Consider the following 21,866-nt stretch of genomic DNA (forward strand, 5'->3'; position numbering starts at 1 on the left):
TGGCCTACATGGGGCCAGCAAGTCATCAGAGCCCAGCAGCCCCATGCTGCTGTTTCGAGCGATTTTTTGCCTCTTCACCAGGTTAAATCTCCTTCTAAACGGCAACAGGTCCCTTCGTTCAGTTTCCTTGCCAAGGATACGGCAGTCTGCTTCGGTGAGGGAGAGGGAAGTGGAGTGTGAAAGAGAGCCAGTGTGTTCCAGCTCCAGCAGTGGGGAATTTGCCGTCTCTCCACCATAATTAAATATTGTTTGCATTGCTTATTGACAGAGCGCTAAGCCGCACTCCGTTTTAATTTGTTCTTTGATAGTCGCCTTTTTCTGCTAATTGATTTTCAGGGTGGTTTTTATTTTTTATTTTTTGTCTGATTTAATACCTGCGGTGCCACTGAAAACAGAGAGGCAAAGTGACACGGAGCCGAGGAGTGAGCCAGGAACCAGCTTGTCCTCGCACACAGCCAGCTTCCCTCTTCATCTCCACCTACACGAGTTGATACACAAAGCTCCAAGCTCGTCTCTGGGTAACAGGAGAGGCTGGAGGGATCTGATAGCTGCTCCATCTCTGCTGCGGGGATGGATGGGAATTGGCTTTAGGGAGCTCATAGTTACTCCAGTCCCAGCCTCTCCCAGCAGGGTATTTGGGAATAGCACAGGAGTGCAGGCTGTGGGGGGAGTGCCCAGCTATGCCAGCCTTGACTTCTCCCAGTAGGAGGCGCTGTAGGAATGGGAGAGGAACTGCCAGCCATTCCATTCCCAATAGGTGACATTGTGGGGAATAATGTTCTCCCAGCAAGGGGCACTGTAAGGAATGGGATGAGGTCTGAGTCACTGCAGAAAATTATGCTGGTTGACTGTGTCTGGGGAACTCGTTCCTGGCGTTCCTCAGATGCCAGCAACCATGGTAACATGAAATGCTGTGATGTTGATAGCGCCTTCCATCTCAGAGGAGCCCAAGGCTCTTTACAAACTCGGTGCATGCAGCCTGACTGAAATGCAGCCACTTCCAGGGTGAAAGGGAAACGAACATCGCAGAGCACAATGGCTGGGAGGAGGAGAAGGGAACTATCCTCCAAGACAATAAGGCAAACCCCCTCCTCTTCCAAAAAGTGCTATGGGAGCCATAATGTCCACACAGAGCAGAAAGATGCCGTGGGTCTGATCGTGTCAGCAGAGCTGAGAGGCTACAGCACTAGCCACTGTGTGGGCTCTGCACCTGGAAAACCGGCCCCTGTGGTCTCTAAGGACCCACCAAAAGAGAGACATGCTCTTGGCACAAACTGCCTGGAACCAACCCTGTAGGGTAACACCCTGCTCAGAGCTGAACCTGGGCCGCCGACCAGCCTTTTCTCTGGAGAACACAGGGTTTCTTTCTAAGCCTCCTGCTCGAATGCTCTTGCCAAGGCTTTTTGGGTCTGTGCCTCCAGATGTGATTAGGAGGTGGGCAGTGAGCTAGGATTGCCTAGCTCCCCTGTGCATGTGATCACTTTGCCTGGCTGGTATCCACACCGTGTGCTGGTCCTGGTGGTGGTAGGGCTGGCGAGCCAGCCAGCCCATGGGTTACAGCTGCCCAGTCCCATGCCAACCCGAGCATTCTGACATGCATGGGTGCCTTCATCTGCCCCGCACTGTGCTGATGCGTAGCGTTGGTCTGGCCACTGGACCACCGTGGGATCTCACTGCGCTTGGGCTGCCCTGGGCTAAGCGCTACCCACGCTCGGCCCTCCCTCTGCTTGCTCTGCCTGTCCCAGGTTGGCGGTGTGTTGACAAGCTGTGTTTTGTTTTCTTCCCAGGACGATCCAGAGGGAGAAGAGATTGAAAGGGAGAAGTCCAACTCCTTGAAGCTGGAGTTTACCGAAGATGTGAACTTCAAAACCAAGGTTAACTATTCGTATGCCGCCGTTCAGATCCCTACGGACATCTACAAAGGCTGTGAGTGCTGCTTTCTCCTAAATTTCTAGGGACAATTCTGATCACCTAGGCTGAACCCCTGTATAACATAGGTCAGAGAGCTCCACCCTGTAATTCTCTGTCAAGTCAATAACTCTGACTGAGCTAGAGTGTGTCTTTTAGAGAGAGTCCCCTGACCTGGATGTAAAGCTCTTGAGGGAAGGGTGGAGGGCCGCGCTCATGTGTTAGCTCTCCTCTCTCTATTACTGTCTTTGTGCAACTCATGGTTTATGAAAAATAATGCACAGCCTGTAACTACCGGAGTCTGGGGACTCAACAGGCTACCGTAAATGTAGAGCTGTTGAGCCCCTGCACGAACATCCCTCAATGCAGTTCCATGGCATGGCCTGTGGAAGACGGAGCATGCACCTTCCCCTGGCATAGCTGCCATTGGGAGGAGGGGTGTGCGTGCTACAGTGAGTGAACCCCTCTCTCCCCTCTTCAAGGGAGCAGGGATTATAGCAGAGATGGGTCTGACCCCAAAGACTCCCCAACCTAGGGGAGGTCGCATCCGCCTCCGGCCATTGCAGCACCCAGGCGAAGCCTTGGACGATTAGCAGCACTGCAACAAAACCACCCTGTTGCTTTGCCCTGGGGTTCTGTCACCTCCACCACTCTGTAATGGGAGAGTTGGCCCTTGTGAGGCCCCTTGGTATCTCTTTGCCTCCCTCTGTAAGCCGCACTCCTGCATGGAAAGTTTACCCCACGCTGACGCTGGGTGGGCAGTTCCCTTACCTGCAGAACAGTTGGTAAATAGATCCCCAATCTCCTCTCACAATGGCGCAGCCAGTTTCTCCCAGACCATGCTGAGAATGTCTGCAGCTCAGCCTAATGACTCAGATGAAGCCGTGGGATTGTGTGTGCTGGCCGTAGTGTCACTGCCGCTGGTCTGAGGCTGCTCTCCCCTGGTCTCCCTCTCGCTGTCAAACAAAAGCCCTGGCCCGTGTCGGGTTTGTGAGCTTGGTGCCAAAGAACAACCTGATCAAGTAAGAGCGGGGCAAACCACCAGGAGCTTCTTCTGCCGGACATGCGATGGACGTGTCTGTATCTTGTGGAACTTGCTGCAGCTGAGACACACTGGCTTGGTTCCTAAGGGGGCAGGGGAATAGGACAGGACTATAGCCAAGGCCAAGGGTGGGATGGGACGGCCAAGCAGACCCTGTCTCTCCAGTCTCAGCATTGCTGGATGCTGAATTGCAAAGAGAGGGAAGGAGGCAACAAAGGGAGCCATGGTCCATTCTCTGCCATGGGACTGACCCGGCTGGCTTCACATACCAGGAAAGGGAATGTGTCACCCCACTGCCCTGGAACCCAGCCCACCTTTCCTGCCACTTGGTCCTCCAGGGCTCTCCGTCCTCCTCACCCAGTGCTACTGCGCAGTCAGGTGCTTGGTGGGTGAGAGGGGACCACCTCCCTCTGCAGCATTAGGGACTGGCCTCTGTGAGAAGCAAGGCCATGGAGTGGCTGAACCAGTGGTGCGTCCATTGTTGCAGACTGGCCTCGGCCTTGTCATGAGTGATTAGAGTTGGAGAGCTCTCACACATGGTCTGCCTGGGCATCACTGTCTCCTGGTGAACACTGGTGTCAGATGGGAAAGGAGCCTGGGGAACGCGTGCGTAGAAGCCCCAGTTGTATTGCACTGGGGCCACGGGGTCTGCTAGTTACCCAGCACCATCACTGGCTGGCTCTCACGAGGGAGGTACGTGCACCTACCTTCAGCCTCTGTCAGTGAGGCAAAGTCCTCGCCCTCTAACCCCTACGGCTGGGGCAGTCTAAAACACTGCCAGCGATCTCACCATACCGGGGGTGGGAATAGGCACCGGGTGTTTTCCAAACCTCTCAGTACAGCTGCCTATCTGGAGCCCAGTTAGTGCTTGGTCCCTGCATGGCTGCAGAGCAACACCTCCTTCTTTCTCATGAGCTTCCCATGCCAACACTGTTAATAGGAGCAGCCAGCCCTGCAGCTTCCTTGGGAGAGCTTAGCTGTATTTCACCCCCCAGGCATCGTCTCTTGTGTCCCCAGAAGGGGAGGGTGGGAGGGGAGGAGAGCCCTGCTTTTAAGGCCAGCTCCCTGTCCCGTAACTAGTCCCATTGGAGTGGAGGTAGGTGCTACAGATAGCACCTCCCCAGTCCTTAGCCTACTGGGCCGTTGTTAAGCCAGAGCCCCTCATGACATTTACCAGAAGAGTCCCTTGCCCCTCTGTAACTCCCAGAGGATGGTCCAGTCACACCACCTCCTCCTGACAGCAGCTGGGACGAACCCTCCCCACTGGGCAGAGCATTCTGACGCTGTCCATTGTGGGTCTCTTGCGCTTTCCTCCAAAGCGTCAGGTCAAGGTACCAGCCTTAGATGGCTCGTTGGTCTGAGCCAGTACGGTGATCTCCTGTGACAGAGTCAGAGACACGTCCGTGTGAGCTAATGGAAAGGAATTCATTAATTCAAAGGCCCCCCCGTGTGATGGGACGTGTTGCAGAGGAGGTTGTGGTGTCCCCATCACCTGAGATGTTTGAGGCCGGATTTGACGTCGCTGCCCGGGACATGCGGTGAGGGTGGCCTTTTCATCCAGGAGCCAGGTTGGCATTCCGCACAGTGGCTAAGCTGCGTTGGAGGAACAACGTGGTTTGGTGCTGGCTCCTAATGTTGACATGATCCAGAGAGGCATTGCTCTGAACCAGCTAGAAGGATGCTTCTTGCAGCACAGCCAACCTCAGTCAGCAGATTCGATCAGCACCCGGGGTGGTTAGATTCACCAGGGGTCCTGGAGGAGTTGGCACCAAGTTAACTAGCCCCAGGGTAGAGTCAGGGAGCTGTCAAATAGCAAAGAGATGAGTATGAATTCCCATAGACTGTCCCACTGCAGGTCTTGGGGCTTGAGGGCCTGGTAGGAGAGCCTTCTGCATTGTGAGTGAGAAGGAGGTTGCGGTCGGCTACTTGCTACCTGCACTGGCTTGCAGAAAATGAAAGTCGTGCTGCATTGGTGCAGGGAGGACTGTCTCACTGAGGTCCCTTCCCACCCAGAGGATGAGGTCTTTCATTTCTGTGTTGTCTCCCCCCTTTGGCTGGTTGTTGGGAGCAGCCCTGGGCTTTCCCCAGAAATGACACTTGAAGTTGCAGCTAGCAAGAGATGTTAAGAGTAACAAGAAGGGTTTCTTCAGGTATGTTAGCAACAAGAAGAAAGTCAAGGAAAGTGTGGGCCCCTTACTGAATGAGGGAGGCAACCTAGTAACAGAGGATGTGGAAAAAGCTAATGTACTCATTGCTTTTTTTGCCTCTGTCTTCACGAACAAGATCAGCTTCCAGACTGCTGCACTGGGCAGCACAGTATGGGGAGGACGTGACGAGCCCTTTGTGGAGAAAGAAGTGGTTCAGGACAATTTAGAAAAATTCGACGAGCACAAGTCCATGGGGCCGGATGCGCTGCATCCGAGGGTGCTAAAGGAGTTGGCAGACGTGATTGCAGAGCCATTGGCCGTTATCTTTGAAAACTCATGGCGATCGGGGGAGGTCCCGGATGACTGGAAGGAGGAGGATCCGGGGAACTACAGGGCAGTCAGCCTAACCTCAGTCCCTGGAAAAATCATGGAGCAGGTCCTCAAGGAATCAATTCTGAAGCACTTAGAGGGGAGGAAAGTGATCACGATCAGTCAGCATGGATTCACCAAGGGCAAGTCATGCCTGACTAACCTAATTGCCTTCTATGAGGAGATAATTGGGTCTGTGGATGAGGGGAAAGCTGTGGATGTGTTATTCCTTGACTTTAGCAAAGCTTTTGATACGCTCTCCCACAGTATTCTTGCCGGCAAGTTAAAGAAGTATGGGCTGGATGAATGGACTATAAGGTGGATAGAAAGCTGGCTAGATCATTGGGCTCAATGGGTAGTGATCAATGGCTCCATGTCCTGTTGGCAGCCAGTATCAAGCAGAAGGCTCCAAGGGTCGGTCCTGGGGCTGGTTTTGTTCAATATCTTCATTAATGGTCTGGAGGATGGCGTGGACTGCACCCTCAGCAAGTTTGCAGATGATGCCAAACTGGGAGGAGTGGTAGATATGCTGGAGGGTAGGGATAGGATACAGAGGGACCTAGACAAATTAGAGGATTGGGCCAAAAGAAATCTGATGAGGTTAACAAGGACAAGTGCAGAGCCCTGCACTTAGGACAGAAGAATCCCATGCACTGCTACAGACAAGGGACTGAGTGGCTAGGCAGCAATTCTGCAGAAAAGGACCTAGGGGTTACAGTGGACGAGAAGCTGGATATGAGTCAACAGTGTGCCCTTGTTGCCAAGAAGGCTAACAGCATTTTGGGCTGTATAGGGCCATTGCCAGCAGATCGAGGGACGTGATCATTCCCCTTTATTCGGCATAAGTGAGGCCTCATCTGGAGTACTGTGTCCAGTTTTGGGCCCTGCACTACAAGAAGGATGTGGAAAAATTGGAAAGAGTCCAGCGGAGGGCAACAAAAATGATTAGGGGGCTGGAGCACATGACTTATGAGGAGAGGCTGAGGAAACTGGGATTATTTAGTCTGCAGAAGAGAAGAATGAGGGGGGATTTGATAGCTGCTTTCAATACCTGAAAGGGGGTTCCAAAGAGGATGGATCTAGACTGTTCTCAGTGGTGGCAGATGACAGAACAAGGAACGGTGGTTTCAGGTTGCAGTTGGGGAGGTCTAGGTTGGATATTAGGAAACACTATTTCACTAGGAGGGTGGTGAAGCACTGGAATGGGTTACCTAGGGAGGTGGTGGAATCTCCATCCTTAGAGGTTTTTAAGGCCCGGCTTGACAAAACCCCGGCTGGGATGATTTAGTTGGGGTTGGTCCTGCTTTGAGCAGGGGGTTGGACTAGATGACCTCCTGAGGTCTCTTCCAACCCTAATCTTCTATGATTCTATGAGCAAAACTCATCAACCATCACGTTGTCTTTGGGCCTTGAACAATAACGAGGACAAAGCCAGAGCCTGCTGAGTTCTAAAGCTGTCTGTTACACCAGAATGCGCCCATGCCCCATGCTCCTGCCCTCTCCCCAGGAACCTGCAAAGCAGAGCAGGGTCCGCAAGCTGTGACTCTTGCTCACTACAACCTACACACTGGCAGTGCACATCACCTGCGCCCAGCTGGAGTCCTGAATCAAAGGCTCAGGGGTTCTCTGGCTCCTCATTGCTAACCACAGCACATACACTTTGTGCTGCACTGCTATGGGGAACTTTGTGCTTGTGAACATGAAGGGACCTGATGGTGCTGGCACATATATACATTTGCGCAGTACATATCCACCAGGGAGCTGCCAAGAGTTCCCCTCCAATGTGCCCCAGGGAGCTCGCGCATCCACTGAGCCTGTGTGAGGGAGCTGGCCAGACTCCCTACTTTGGATACACCAGGAACCTTTGTCTAGTGCAGGGGTTCTCAAACTGGGGGTCAGGACCCCTCAGGGGGTCGCAAAGTTATTACATGGGGGGTCGCTAGCTGTCAGCCTCCACCCCAAACACCACTTTGCCTCCAGCATTTATAATGGTGTTAAATATATAAAATGTGTTTTTAATTTATAAGGGGCTTGCTATGTGAAAGGGGTCACCAGTACAAAAGTTTGAGAACCACTGGTCTAGTGGTTGGTCCACCGTAGACATTGATAAGTCTGCGACAGCCAGCCACAGAGGGCCTTTAGCGCAAGGGGTTGAGGCTGATCCTTCTAGATGTGAAGGTTCCGGGTTCAAGCCCCACTGTTGGCCCAAGCAAGGTCACTGTTTACACATTCGCTAGGAAAACTCATGCTCCTTCTCCCAGCTAGGAGTATGGAAGTAGGGAGTCCAGACAGAGCTTCCTAGATCTCACACACTCCCCCACAAGGCTCCCCTCCGCTTCCAAATCGCCGTCTTGCCTGTGATTGGAGCCTAGCTCAAATCACCTTATTTAACTGCACTTTCCATCATGTGCTGATATACAAACTCGTTAGCGGCATGTACATACACAGGCACACATCCGTGGAACAATTTCACTGCATCGGCATCAGTGGATTAGAAATTGCAATTAGTTTTATTACCCAGCTAGCATGGGCCAAGGAGCTAATGAAGCAAATCATGAGATCGGGGAAGGGGGGGGAAGCATGGGGCGGGTGAGCAGGATGAAATATTCATGATTTCCAACCCCCCGCTCTTCAGCTGGCACAATTGCTAATGTCCTGCCAAAGCCACATAAATCACCACACTCGGCTATGGAAGAAAATCAGGCTGGAGATTAACTCACTCCGGGGAGTTGGGGCCTATTTGGAGAAATAATGGCCGGGAGGGGATAGCGGGGGCAGAGGAGTGGGGGCAGAATTTAGTAGCTCTGTCTGGAAGAACGTTGCTTCTTTGGAAACAGCCATTGCAAAAATGAGCTGAAGCAGCGTTCTGATGCGTGGAAATAGCTGCCAAGTGTGGTGGAGTCAGGGTGGAGTCCTGGCATGCAGCATGGCGGGAGGGAAGAGGGCTTGGAGCAAAAGCACTAGGCACTATGTGACAGTTCCAAGGCAGCAGACATCTTAGTATCTAAGCACCAGTGCCAAGGGCCACAGATAGAGCTATGTTCTAGTTCGCCCTCTGTGGATGGGATGCCAGGATGCTCCCTGGCTATAAGGCTAGGGATTGTTTGGGGCAGCAGCGGCGCTTGGCTCATCAAAGGAGCAGGGCAAGTGATGAGTGCACCTCTTTCAGTATGAGGAAATGGGCTGGAGGGAACAGACGCCAGGCCCTGCTGCAGGCTTTAGCTGCTGTGCACTCCCCACATGCACACGTACTCTGCAGTGCATGCACACGCACACTCTGCAGCATGCCTGCCTCTGCCCAGTCATGGAGGTTTGGAAAGCACTGGAGATCCTTGGGAATGGGAAGAGCTATGGATAGACCTGGTAGTTTGGAGGGCCTGCCAGAATATATTACAGTGTCAGTCCCGGAGCCTGCATCCCCGGCTTTGGAAGGAGTCCGTGTGTGCCCAAGCGATGGTGAGCAGGCAGATGCTCAGCTCTCCTTCTCCCCAGCCTTGCAAGGAATCCCCAGCACATGCTCCGGGAGGCAGAGAGTCTGCTCATACTGAGCATCTAGGGCAGACCCGGTCCATTTGCAGCATGCTGCCCCGGCAATTCTCTGCCCCCCCGGGCACGCAGCCTGAGGCCGCTCTGCGGGAATCCTTGCTGCAGGGGCGGACTTTCCACCACATCTCCCCACTAGATCATTTTTTAAACCTTTTATTAAACACTGGCACCAGCTGCATCCCAGCTTCTCTGCTGCTGGGCAGGAGGCTGTTCGGCTCCCACTCCTTGCCTGGCTCCCTGGTCAGCATCTGTCTGCAAAGGGAATGATTAGGGGATCTGTCCTCTCCTGTCTGGCCAGAGTCAGTAGCAGCCGCATCTCCAGAGAGTCAAGGCGGTTGTGTTTGGGCCTTTGGAAGAGTGGAGCAGCAGGTGCCTTCCCCCTGTGCTGGGAGGGGCTGTGCCTTCCCAAGGCAGGATTCCTCCTGGAGCCCCCTGGGGCAGTGTGTCTGCACTGCTCCAGATGCCCACCAGGGTCAAGAAGGCCTGATGGAGCCCAGTGTTTGAAGTCAACAGGCTGCATGTGCCATGGGACAGTGAGTTGATTTGCAGCGAGAAGATCCTGGGCCGGCCTGATGTCCCATTGGAAATAGACTCAGGTACAGGATGTGGTGGCAGAACTGGCAGTGGCTCCACACACCCATCTGGAATAGACTCTGCTCCTAGGTCAGTGAATGGCGTGAAACAACCGTCCATCCCCCACAGCCCTCAGCTAGAGATGGGCTTTGCTTGGGGAAGAGCTGGATGCTCTTTTTCCTATGCTGTGGCTGTGGAGGATTAACAGAGTTCTGCCTAGTGTAGGCCCAAGAGCAAGCCCTGGTCCTTCTTCTTGGGGGTGGTTAGCATCCACGCTGCCTTTGGTGGTGGACTCCCCTGTCATGCCGGGAGCTGGAAAGGGCCCAAAACATCTGGCATGAGGTCATCATGTTGCAACACAAAGGTCCTGAGATACGAACTTCTGCAGTGATACCCCCACACCCACCTGGGACACGTGCAGACACTCTCTGGGGAGGAGTGTCATGGACTCTCATCACCTGCAGGCTTTGGCGGAGACCATCTGGGCAGCAGGTGCTTACTAGAGCCTTGAACGTGCTCAGAACTAGCCAGAGCTGAGGGAGCAAAGCTGAGCATGCGCAGTAAGCACAGTGCTGTGGGGGCAGATTAAGGCCACTTGGTCTGGGCAGTGCAGAACCAAAGTTAACGGCAGGGACTCGCAGGAGAGGGCAGAGCCCAGCTGAAGGATGATGTGTGAGCAGAGCAGTCTGGATGTGTGGAATGGGTGTAAACGCCAGCGAGGGTGAGGCCTGGGTACCAAAGCGGGAGAAAAGAATTTAGTTGGACTCAGGAGATCTTTCTGCTGACAAGAGCTACAAGGCTGTGGAATCATCTCCCCAAGGGACTGGGCTGTGGAAACAGCCTTTTAAATATGGACTGAACAACGCACACTAGACTGGGGGGACGACTCCTGTGCTTGCTGCTGCAGGGGAGGAACGAGACGGGACCTGACAGGGCACCTCTGATTTGTATGAGCTTGGCAGCCTGGCTTCTGGAGCAGTCCACGCACCCGCCCTGCTCCGCTGTGAGAGTGGCTTTCAGGTGCATTGGAGAAGCAACCTGTGTGTTCTGGGGAGAGAGGAAAAGTGAGGGTCCTAGAGCGCCCTCTGGTGGCTGTCCAGTGCAGCATCCTCATTAGTGACTGCCGAGAGGGCCATGCAGACGCCTTCAGGAAGAGGGATGTTGTTGTGGAAGAAAGAGACCGGGATTGGGGGTTGATCCGGCCAGAGCAGCAGGGGCAGAAAAGCTGTTTGGCGCCGCAAGCCTGGGAGGGGAGGAGAATCAGACCGGGGGTGGCAGGGGCGGGGAGGAGGCGGAGCAGAGGTGAGCTGGGGTGGGGAGCTGCTGCACGGCTCCCCAGGCCGGGGGGGGAACTGCTGCGGGGAGGTGCCTCAGGGCAGGGGGGGGAGCTGCTGCGGGGGGGGGCCTCAAGGCGGGGGGGGAGGGGGGAGCTGCCACAGGGCTAGGGGGGTGCAAGGTTGGAGTTTCCCCTAGGGCGCAAAACTTCCTTGCACCGGCCCTGGACGGATGGGGCTTGAGGAAAAAAGATGAGCTGTCTGGTTAAGGCAATAGTGAGTTTTAAGTGCGCTGGCATGTTCTTTGTGCAATGGGACACCCTAGACAGACCGGTCTTGAGAAAGCTGCCCTTGGACTCTTCATGAGCAACTGGTGCTTCCATCTGCTTAGAAATAAGATTGCGTGTAAGTACCATTACATATTGAATGAGAAATAACTGCCTGGGTCCAGAGGTGGTTCCCAGCCTGCTGCAAATGGTCCCAGCCTGGGGAAAATTCAGCTCCGGACCTCACTCTGGGTTTTGCAGCCAGGGCCCAGTCCTCATGACAATGAAGCTCCAAAACTTCCCATGGTGGGAGGAGCACGCTGTCGCTGCAGCTCCTTGGAGGACTGCAGAGGGAAGCAGTGGGCAGACCCTTCTCCTGCGGAGATCCACAGCTGGGGGGTCACTGCGACTTCTCTGCTGTGAAGCTCTAGCCATCAAATTAAAGGACAGTTTTGCGATGGGCACCTGTAGCGGTGCAAGACTCATCACCATGGCGCTGCCTGCTGGCCGTTCTGGAATTAGCGCAAGTCCATCCACAGGGTGCCCTCCTCGGGTGGTGTCTCACTTGCCATTACTCCCGCTTTGCCGTCTCCACCACTCTGTGACCCATGTCACTCCCCAGACCATGGTGTCCTCTTCTGGGCACAGCCCTCTGGCTGTGCCCCTCTCTGTTGTCTCCCCCACTTTTGGGGGAACTGGCAATCAATAGTCCAGCCACTCGCCTCAGTGGCCCATTGCAGTCACCAGTCTAGTTCCTTGCTCCAGAGGCAAACTGCAGTCTGTGTTAGCCACTTCCCTCAGGGCAAGTGGGGGCAGCCCTAGCATCTTATCTGCCCTTCCTCCAGGGCCTCAGTCTGGCAGCGGTCAGCCAGAAGCTCCTTCTGCTCTGCTACCCTGCCCAGCACTGTTCTAGCCATGGTGCTTCTAGGCAGCCATCCTTCTCCTTAACAGGCCAAGGAGAGACCCCACTCTGCTCTGTTGAGCAGCCCTTTATATATGGCCTCTGCTGGTCCTGATTGGCCACTGCAACAAGCCACTTCCCAATTGGCTTGCTTAGTGAGCCCTCTAATTGGAGGGTTCTGCGCATGCTCCCTCTGGCCTATTTTAACCCTTCCTCCCTGTGTGGAGTAGCTGCCCCACCACAGCACCATAGACCTTGGCAGACTATTGGAAGGCACGAATGAGCTCTGAAATCGTGATGCATAGATACATTACCCTGTATCAAGCTGCACAGATTCCCACCGGGATTGTAAATGGGGTTTTGGATAGAATAGGCCAAAGAACCACAAGAAACAAGTTTGCTTTCAATTTGGAGAAAGATTTCCTGAGCACTCCTTACCTGCCCAGTGCTGCTGCTCACAAACTCAGAACAGTTGCTCCAGCAACCAAAGAGTTGGGGCAGAGTCAAAAGAAGGCTTCGGGGCTGACCCTGCAGACCCCTGATCAGTGCCTCCATAAGGATATTCAAACGGGAGGAGCAGCCATGCCAGGGAACTGCGGTAATTAGAAACTATCAGCGCTGCCTCATTCGTTGTAAATTTCATTTTTCCAAAGCCCATTTACGAGCCCCGATGCCTGGCGTTTCTCCATGATGGAAAGTGAGATCCCAGGAAAAGGGTCAGAGCCAGGAGAAGTTTCTTCCTGCTCTTTATTTAGTGTTAATTTTAAAAAAAGAGAGCCAGGGTTGTATGTCCAGGGAATGTGCTTGACAACTGGCTCACCTGTAACTCACCAGGGAAGCGTGGCTCTCCCAGCCGGGCTGCCCAGCCAGCAGCAATCGGGGGGCAGCCAGACGTAGTCAGAGCCCCGGGCAGTTGTGCTTTGGGTACCCACATGTAACTGTTGGCTGATGGGGTTTGCCGTGTGGAGAACCGAACCCCTGCGCAACACCGGCCCCTCCCCACCGGGGAAGGAGGATGCCAGGCCCTGGATAGAGACTGGACATGGGGCATCCAGTGGGTGGGACGTCCCCCCAGTCCAGCCTGCTTAGGGAACCCTCTGCCTGGCCCCATCGCTGGCATCATTTCCCCTGCGTAGCTTTCAGCCCAATACAGTGGAGCCCCCCACCCCATGTGCGCAACACAATTTATGGGGAGCAGCCAGTGGCAGCATCTCCCAAGGACCGGCACCCTCCAGGGGTGAGGCCCGGCCCTGGCCAGGGAGCCCTACAGAGAGAAGGCTGGGAACGGAGGGGAAAGGGGCCCTTGGCTGAGGCTCGAACAGGTCGATGCTCCACGGAGAGTCCCAGCCTCTCACTTCCCCTTTGTAAAAGGAGGGTATTGTTAGGGTCTGATCCCATGAAAGGGGCATCTCAGGCATTAGATTAGGCCTGTGATCCTGGGTGGCAGGGGGACCTCGTCTGTCTCTAGCCAGCCCATGAAGTCCACGTGGCAGCCACCAGTTTCAAGGAAGGACTAGGAGGAGGCAGGGAAGCATTGATTCCCAGCATTTAGGGGGTTCGGATGTGGCGGCAGCAGCTCTCCCCGGGGATGTTGGAGGTGTGGCTGGCTGTCGGGGAGCAGCAAGTGGGATTGAGAGGCACAAGCAGTGCCCCTTGGCTTTCCAGCACCCCCGCCCTGCCCCGTGCCAGTCTGGCACAGAAGCACCGGAGGGGCACTATCGCCGGCGCGCATGTTAATTAATACATGGAATGAAACGCCCTCCACAGTCACTCGTCACTACACACACAAATTACATTTTAATTTTTTTTTATTTACTGTGTCACTTTTAATTAAATCCCTAATCGCTTGCTAGAGGGCGTGGCCTGGTCCTGCCTGTCTGGAGGTGGGGAGGGCACCTGGAGAGGTCCGATCCAGCCTCACGTATCAGGGGGTGGTGGAATCACCAAGGGTAGTGCTGGGGAAGGAGAGAGAAATGGGGATTTGGAGCGTGTTTGAGCGGGGAAGGTGTCCTGGATAGACCTAGTCCCCTGATTCAGTCCCACTAATAAGAGACAAGAAGCTCCAGCAGAGAATCCCAGGAGTGGGACAGCAGAGAGAAACGGGCGTCTCTGAGCCCCTCACACGGGGAAGTCCCCTCAGCTGGCAGGATCAGGCCGTCTGCTTGCTCACTCCCCTAATTCCGACAGGGGATAATAATGGAGCAGCTTGGCTGTAGTGAAGGAGACTCGCATACTGACATGCTCACCCTGGTGGTCAGGTTCAGCATAGCAAGGGAAGTTTCCTGCGCCCATCAGCGTGGCTTGGGGAGTTGCCTGAGGCTTTGGCAAAAGTATTTGGCACTTGGCACAAGAGAAGATTTTCCAAGGGACACATCTGTGTCTCTCCCCAACACCCCGCCTGCATGGAGCTTTGGCCATGAAGTCGCTCTGGGGAATATTTGTATCTGCTGGAAAGCCTTGGAATGACTCATGGGTGTTAAGGCTACAGGACAGTTTTTATTCTAAGCCTCTGGTTTTGGTGACTTACAGTTTTCTGAAATCTGGAATTTTCCAGCCGTGGTCCCTGCCCAAAAGTGATCTTTGTTTAAAGTTTGAGCAAAACCCATTCATCCATTTTTGAAAGGGTAGAAAGAGGAAAAATACGCACATTCGCCATTTCAAAACCAAAAAAAAACCCCTTTGCATTCTCTTTTTGAACTGCTCTGCAGCAGAATTAGCAGGGGGGTGCAAAGTTGAAATTTGGGAGAGAAGTAGCCCTCTCTTGGAAGTGCTTTAAAATGTTCTGAAGAAACTTAGTTTTGTATTCACCCACGGAAAATCAGGCCTTGTGCATGCGTGGGACATTTTGTTTGGTGTTTTCTTTATAAGCACATAACTGTATAGCTAAGGTTCCAGTGTACATCTGGTGTGGCCCTCTCAGCTACATACGCTACTACTTAATCTCCTAAATTACTGCAGGCATGCTGGACCCCCTTTCCAAATGCATCAGTGAAAAACAGGGGCAGCTGCTGCTTTCCCCACCAAAAAATGCCTCCAAGTAGCTGAGGGAGCCATGCACTGAGCTGGGACTCAGGAGGGCCGGTGTTCCTGATGAAAGGAAGTATTCTTTCACAAACATGCAGTTAGACTGCAGAACTCATTGCTACAAGAAGTCACCATGGCCAAGAACTTAGCAAGATTCCAAAGGGGGTTGGATACTTATATGGAGATCAAGGCTATCCACATCTATCATAGTTAATGAGAACAAAAATGATGGAAGGGAGATTAAACCTCAGGCTTCAAGGTTTAATCAATCTCTAACTATTAGAAACCAGGATGAGGCCGGGGGGCAGTTTATCCCACATCTGCCACTTGGGGGCTCTGTCGCTTCCCTCTGAAGCATCGGGCGCTGGCCACTGTCAGAGACGGAACGTGGGCTGGATGGACCATGGGTCTGGGCCAGTCTGGCAATGCCAGTGCCCCTTTCCCTCTGCTGAGTGGCCTAAATAACTCTGCACTTCACAGCTCTTTTTTAGCAAAGCCTCATGCCGCTCCTCCAAGAGGTTAGGCCAGTACCATTGCCACCATATGTGAGATGGGGTCAGAAAGGCCCGGAGAGGTTGAGCACTGCACAGAAAGCAAACTTCCCTCCCTCTCGGGCCATGTCTACACTATAAAATTACATCAGCATGCAGCCACCACAGTAATTACATTGCTTGTGTGCGCACTTGGCTCCTTATGTCGGTGCTGTGCATCCTCACCAGGAGAGCTTGTATCAACTTGTGACGAACTGGGCCTGTTCTTACTGTGGTCTGTGAATGCTGACAGGGGGGTGTGGCTAGGACAGTCTGCATTGGGGGGATGGGAGACTGACCGGAGAATACCTGAGCGTGTAACATGAGAACCCAGGAAGGGGTTGGAGGCCAGGTGACACCTTGGCCCGGGAAACTGAACAAAGGCTGTGGGAGGGGTCGCTGAAGGCAGAGTGCTGGAAGCGGGCTGGAGAGATGGCTGGGAGGCAGAGATGGCTCTGACCCCCCAAAGGGGGATGGGCTGGGATGCCCTGGGACCCCAAGCTGGACCTAACTGAGGGGGGCCCTGTTGTCTGTGCCTGCAAGACCTGTCTTGGACTGTATTCCTGTCATCCAAATAAACCTTCTGCTTTACTGGCTGGCTGAGGGTCATGGTGAATCGCAGGAAGCCGGGGGTGCAGGGCCCTGAGTCCCCCAATACTCCGTGACAACTGGTGGCAGCGGCGGGATCTACTGCACCCCGTGGACGGCGCTTCCTGCAGTAAGTGACTGGGGAGCAGTAAAACGAAGGGGGATTGACGGGGACCAGGCGTGCTGAAGAGTGAGAGAGAGACGGTTATTACCCCTGGGAGTGTGTGACCAGCGAGAAGGACTTTTGCAGTAACAGGGTCCCCCGGGGGGATCGCAGCGAGTGGTCCCAGGGGCGGAGGAGTCTGCAGCTCGACCCTGGCAGAGAGGTGGTGACCTCGAGAAGGGCTGGCACACTAGGGGTCTCCCTGGGAACTGTGGGGAGCTGTGAGCACACAGGCCGGTGAGTGGCCAGCAGGAAGATGTATGCCAAGTGGCTTAAGAGCGACCTGGTGGAGCTGTGCAAGAAGAGGGGGCTGCGCATTGGGAGGCTCACCAAAGAACAGCTCATTGCCCGGCTGGAGGTGGAAGATCGCGCGAATGAACTGATCCCTGTGTCTCAGGGAAGCAGCCTGGCAAATGCAGCGCAGGCACCAGTGTCTGTCCCAGCTGGGAGTGGTCAGCCGGCTGCTGAGGGCTTCCCGAGACCCCTCCTTCCTATGCCTAGGGGAAGGGTGGGGAGGAGCCCAGCAAATACCGAGGGCGCCGTGACCCCCCCGGCCAGCAGGGGATCCTCCCGGCGACGTTCGGCATCCGTGGAGCGGAATTGGCTGGAATGGGAGAAAGAGCTAAAACTGAGAGAGCTGGAGGATCGTGAACAACAGAGACAGCATGAAGAGAGACAGCATCAGCATGAACGGGAGGAGAAAGAGAGACAGAGACAGCATGAAGAGAGACAGCGTCAGCATGAACTGGAACTGGCGAGATTGAAGGGCAGCGAACCCCCGGCTGCGGTGAGTGAGGGGGGACCCAGGACTGCACGGAGCTTTAATAAGTGCATCCTGGCCCCACACAAGGAGGGGGAGGACATGGATGACTTCCTGGAGGCCTTTGAGACGGCCTGCGAGCTGCACCGGGTTGATCCCGCGGACAGACTCCGGGTCCTTACCCCCTTACTGGACCCCAAAGCCGTGGCATTGTACCGCCAACTGGAAGAGGCAGAGAAAGGGGACTACGAACTATTCAAAAAGGCCCTGCTACGTGAGTTTGGGCTGACTCCTGAGATGTACCGGGAAAGGTTCCGGAGTCAGGATAAAACCCCTGAGATCGCATATCTGCAACTAGCCGTCCGCATGGAAGGATACGCCAGCAAGTGGGCTGATGGGGCCCAGACGAAGGAGGACCTGGTCAAACTGCTGGTACTGGAGCAACTGTATGAGCGGTGCCCATCCGACCTGAGGCTGTGGTTGGTGGACAGAAAGCCAGAGAACCCGCGACATGCAGGCCGGCTGGCCGATGAGTTTGTAAAGAGCCGGTCAGGAGATAACAGGGAGGAGTCCCAAAGGAACAGTCCCACCACAACGCAGAGAGAGAGTCACCATGGGACCTCCCCGTGGGAAAATACAGGAAAACCCCATCAAAGGGGAACATCCGGCGTCAGGACCATCCGACCCACTCGGGGGGACCCATGGGACATGGGCTGCTACCACTGTGGCCAAAAAGGCCACATACGGGCCCAGTGCCCCAGGCTCAGGGACAGACTGAGCAGACCGAACCCACAGAGGGTTGACTGGGTAGAGACCCAGCCCGGCGAGAGGCAGCATTCCCAGGAAAGGGGGGCTGGCAGAGTACCACCTGCTAAGGAGGGAGGAGAGCTCCAGGCCAGCTCCTCTAGGGGGCTGGATGCTCCAGACTCAGGGTTTTTGGTTTATACGGTGGGCGCGGGGCTGTCCCTCCGGAGAGAGTACCTTGTTCCCCTGGAGGTGGATGGGAGGAAGGTCAATGGATACTGGGATATGGGCGCCAAGGTGACGCTGGCCCGGCCTGAGGTGGTGGCCCCAGATCAGGTGGTGCCCAACACCTACCTGACCCTGACGGGGGTGGGCGGAACACCCGTCAAAGTGCCCGTGGCAAGGGTACACCTGAAGTGGGGGGCCAAGGAGGGCCCCAAGGATGTGGGGGTACACCCGTATTTGCCCACTGAGGTATTGATGGGGGGGACCTGGAGAACTGGCCAAGCAACCCCCAAAGGGCACTGGTTGTGACCCGCAGTCAGAGCCGGCGAGGGGCACTGCGCCCTGGCCTTGGGGGGGGTGCCTTGCCTGAGGCGCAGGACCCTAACCTGGTGGGGAGGGAACGCCCAGGGACACGGCTCAGGGAGGCTGCAGCTTCAGACCCAGCGGGCGAGAAAGAGCAGGTGGCCATCCCTGTCCCAGCTGCTGAGTTCCAGGCCGAGTTGCAGAGAGATCCCTCCTTGCGGAAGATAAGGGACCTGGCCGACCTCAATGCGGTACAGACCATGGGACGAGGTGGCCGGAAAAGGTTCCTGTGGGAGAAGGGGTTCCTGTACCGAGAATGGGCTCCCCCAGGGAAAATGGAGTCAGGGGGGATCAGGAGGCAGCTGGTGGTACCCCAGAAGTATCGCCGCCAGCTGCTGTGCCGGGCCCATGACATTCCTCTCTCAGGGCACCAGGGAACCTGGCGTACCCAGCAGAGGCTGCTACGGAACTTTTACTGGCCTGGGGTCTTTGTTACTGTCCGACAGTACTGCGGATCCTGTGACCCCTGTCAGAGGGGGAGGAAGGCCCGGGACAAGGGGAAAACAGCTTTAGGACCCTTGCCCAGCATAAAGGATCCTTTCCGGAGGGTGGCCAAGGTTAAAAGGGCGGCTCTAAACCAAGAGAGCCCAAAGCACAGACCTCCAGACTGGAGCACTGGGAGAAGACCACAGCCCAGTTGGAACCCCAGAGGTATGGGGGTGGGAAAAGGGCACAGGCCGCATAAACCTTCCCACATGCGAACTGCGAGGGCCATCAAGCACCCCCGACCTAAGGGGGGGGCGTGAAACTGGAGGGGCCTGGTGTAATTCTCACCAAGGAATGGGAGGGATGCGGGGGCATCCATGGGAACGGGGGTAGGTTCGAACTTCCCCGGGTCACTGGCTAAAGTGACCCTGCTCAGTTCGGTCTCGAAGGGGGAAGATGTGACGAACTGGGCCTGTTCTTACTGTGGTCTGTGAATGCTGACAGGGGGTGTGGCTAGGACAGTCTGCATTGGGGGGATGGGAGACTGACCGGAGAATACCTGAGCGTGTAACATGAGAACCCAGGAAGGGGTTGGAGGCCAGGTGACACCTTGGCCCGGGAAACTGAACAAAGGCTGTGGGAGGGGTCGCTGAAGGCAGAGATGGCTCTGACCCCCCAAAGGGGGATGGGCTGGGATGCCCTGGGACCCCAAGCTGGACCTAACTGAGGGGGGCCCTGTTGTCTGTGCCTGCAAGACCTGTCTTGGACTGTATTCCTGTCATCCAAATAAACCTTCTGCTTTACTAGCTGGCTGAGGGTCATGGTGAATCGCAGGAAGCCGGGGGTGCAGGGCCCTGAGTCCCCCAATACTCCGTGACACAACTGCATTGTCAACGTGGGGCATTATGGGATGGCTCCTGGAGGCCAGTATCGGCTGACATAAGCAATGCAGCATCTACACTCACACTCTGCGCCGCGTGGGAAGGTGGTGTTACTAAATTGGTGTAGCGGGAGCCAGATTTAAGTGAAGACACTTTCACAGCTAGGTCGACACGAGGCAGCTTACATCGACCTAACCCTGTAGTGGAGACTGAGCCTGGGTGTGTCTACACTGCAAAGAAAAACCCACAGCACCGAGCCTCAGAGCCTAGGTCAATTGACTCGGGCTTGTGGGGCTCAGACTGATGGGCTAAAAACAGCAGTGTCAACCTTCCCTGCTCGCCGGGTTACAAAGTCCAGGCTCCAGCCCAAGCAGGAATGTCTACGCTGCTATTTGTTGCCCCGCAGCCTGAGCCCTGTAAGACCTGGGCTCTCAGACTCGGCCCCCCAGGTTTTTCTTTGTAGACAGAACCTCTGTCCTGGCTCTGATGCCTTCCCCCAACCATGGGTGGACAGGACAGATGTCCAGGAGAGATCAGTAAGGGGTCAGAGTGGGAGAGGGCTTGAGAACAGCCATTTCTGTCAAGAGACAAGTTGCTTTAAGAAGAAAGCAAGAGAGAAAGCGTGCAGAGGAGCTGGCATTTTGAGTTCAGTATCAGGCTTGAAATATTTCCTCTTCCTGGAGCTATTGGTTCCATTCTCAGCAGGACTGTCTCAGACGTTTATCCTCAAGGCCCCATGCAGTGCATTGTGTATGTTGTTCAGAGCGGGCTTTATACAGGAAATCCCTGTTGGTTGTGTGGGTGGGTGATGACGAGCCCATAGTGCAGTGCACGAGAGAAAAGATTTGCTCAGGAGACGTTGTATAAAATTCCCCCCTGCCATTTTGTGCAGCAATCCTGTGTGTTGGTTGACTGCTGCTCTCCTCCCCAGAGTCTGCTGCATTTCCACAGTGCCCTGCGTATATATCGCAGACATCACTTCGCAGGAATAAAAATCATTATTCAAATGTAAAATATTACGGTACCTGCTGCTTGTACCAACAAACTCTGTTGGGATATCTGCGTTACCAGGACATGCCCCAGGAAACTGGTTTAACCAAATTAGGATGCAGCCTTTAATTACAGTCACAGCCTGTTTCCCGAATAATACCATTGCCCCTTGAACCCAGCAGTTACCAAAAGTTCCGAACCTTGCAGGGCTGGTTCCATTAGGATGAACAATCAGTGGTACAAGTCAGAGACATTCCTGGAGCAATCTCGTATGTTTACAAAGAATGGTCACAGTCCTGTTCCCTGACCTCAGCAGCAGCTAGAGACAATGGTTATTATGGGTAGATTAACAGGGTGATGCTGGTTGCAAGCTGTGGGTGTTGGAGGCAGACAGCCAGGGGAAGTTGTTGTGAGGGAGACCCTGAGAGGAAGCAGACTCAGCGCTCACTGGAGAGGCAGATCTGGGGAGTTCTATTAATCTACCCATAATAATCATGGTCTCTAGCTTTTATCTAGCACTTTTCATCAGCAGACCTCAAAGCGCTTTACAAAGGGAGGTCAGGATCATAACAGATGGGGAAAGTGAGGTACAGGGAGGTGAGTTGGTTTGCCCAAAGTCACCCAGCAGATCACTGGCACAGCCAGGACTACAACCCGGGTCTTCTGAATACCTGCCTGGCATAGCTCTGACCTGCCATCCATCATAGTGCTTTGTCTGGTCAGCTCCATTATCTTCAGCTGTTTTGACTACAGAAAGGGGCTTGCTTTCTCCTTCTGTTGATTATCTTTAGACTCACCTCAAGCAGCCATTAGCAAATACCCTTCAGCACAACAATATATCATGCAGTTTTTTCTACAAGCGTAGATACCCACGTGTTGCATCTTTTGGTCTGGCTCAGTGCACTATTGCTACGTGTTTGTGCAGTGTTTAGCACAATGCAGCCCCAACCACATTACGGATGTTTATTAACAATACTATAACAAGAAGAAGCTAAAAGTGAATGGCGATTCCTTGTTTTTCCTCTTGAGGTCTTGTGTGTACTGATCTATCTTGGGTACCATATCAAGCTGTGTTGGTTGATGCCCACAATTAAATGAGGTGGTTATGAAATGTAACCGTTTCCCATGAAATCTGACATTTCCCCA

The 21,866-nt window shown here is 54.5% G+C and overlaps 1 protein-coding gene across 2 annotated transcripts in view; it reads left to right on the top strand.

Annotated features, from left to right (window-relative positions):
* CACNA2D2 (calcium voltage-gated channel auxiliary subunit alpha2delta 2) overlaps window positions 1–21,866 on the top strand; it is a 597,809-nt gene that overhangs the window by 435,214 nt on the left and 140,729 nt on the right. For both annotated transcript variants that reach the window (XM_054035873.1, XM_054035874.1), the window contains exon 6: window positions 1,788–1,926. In XM_054035873.1, coding sequence (XP_053891848.1) covers window positions 1,788–1,926 — 139 coding nt within the window. The remainder of the gene's footprint in view (window positions 1–1,787; window positions 1,927–21,866) is intronic.

Source organism: Malaclemys terrapin, chromosome 7 (genome assembly GCF_027887155.1).
Source record: "Malaclemys terrapin pileata isolate rMalTer1 chromosome 7, rMalTer1.hap1, whole genome shotgun sequence".
Taxonomy (NCBI): Eukaryota; Metazoa; Chordata; order Testudines; family Emydidae; genus Malaclemys; species Malaclemys terrapin.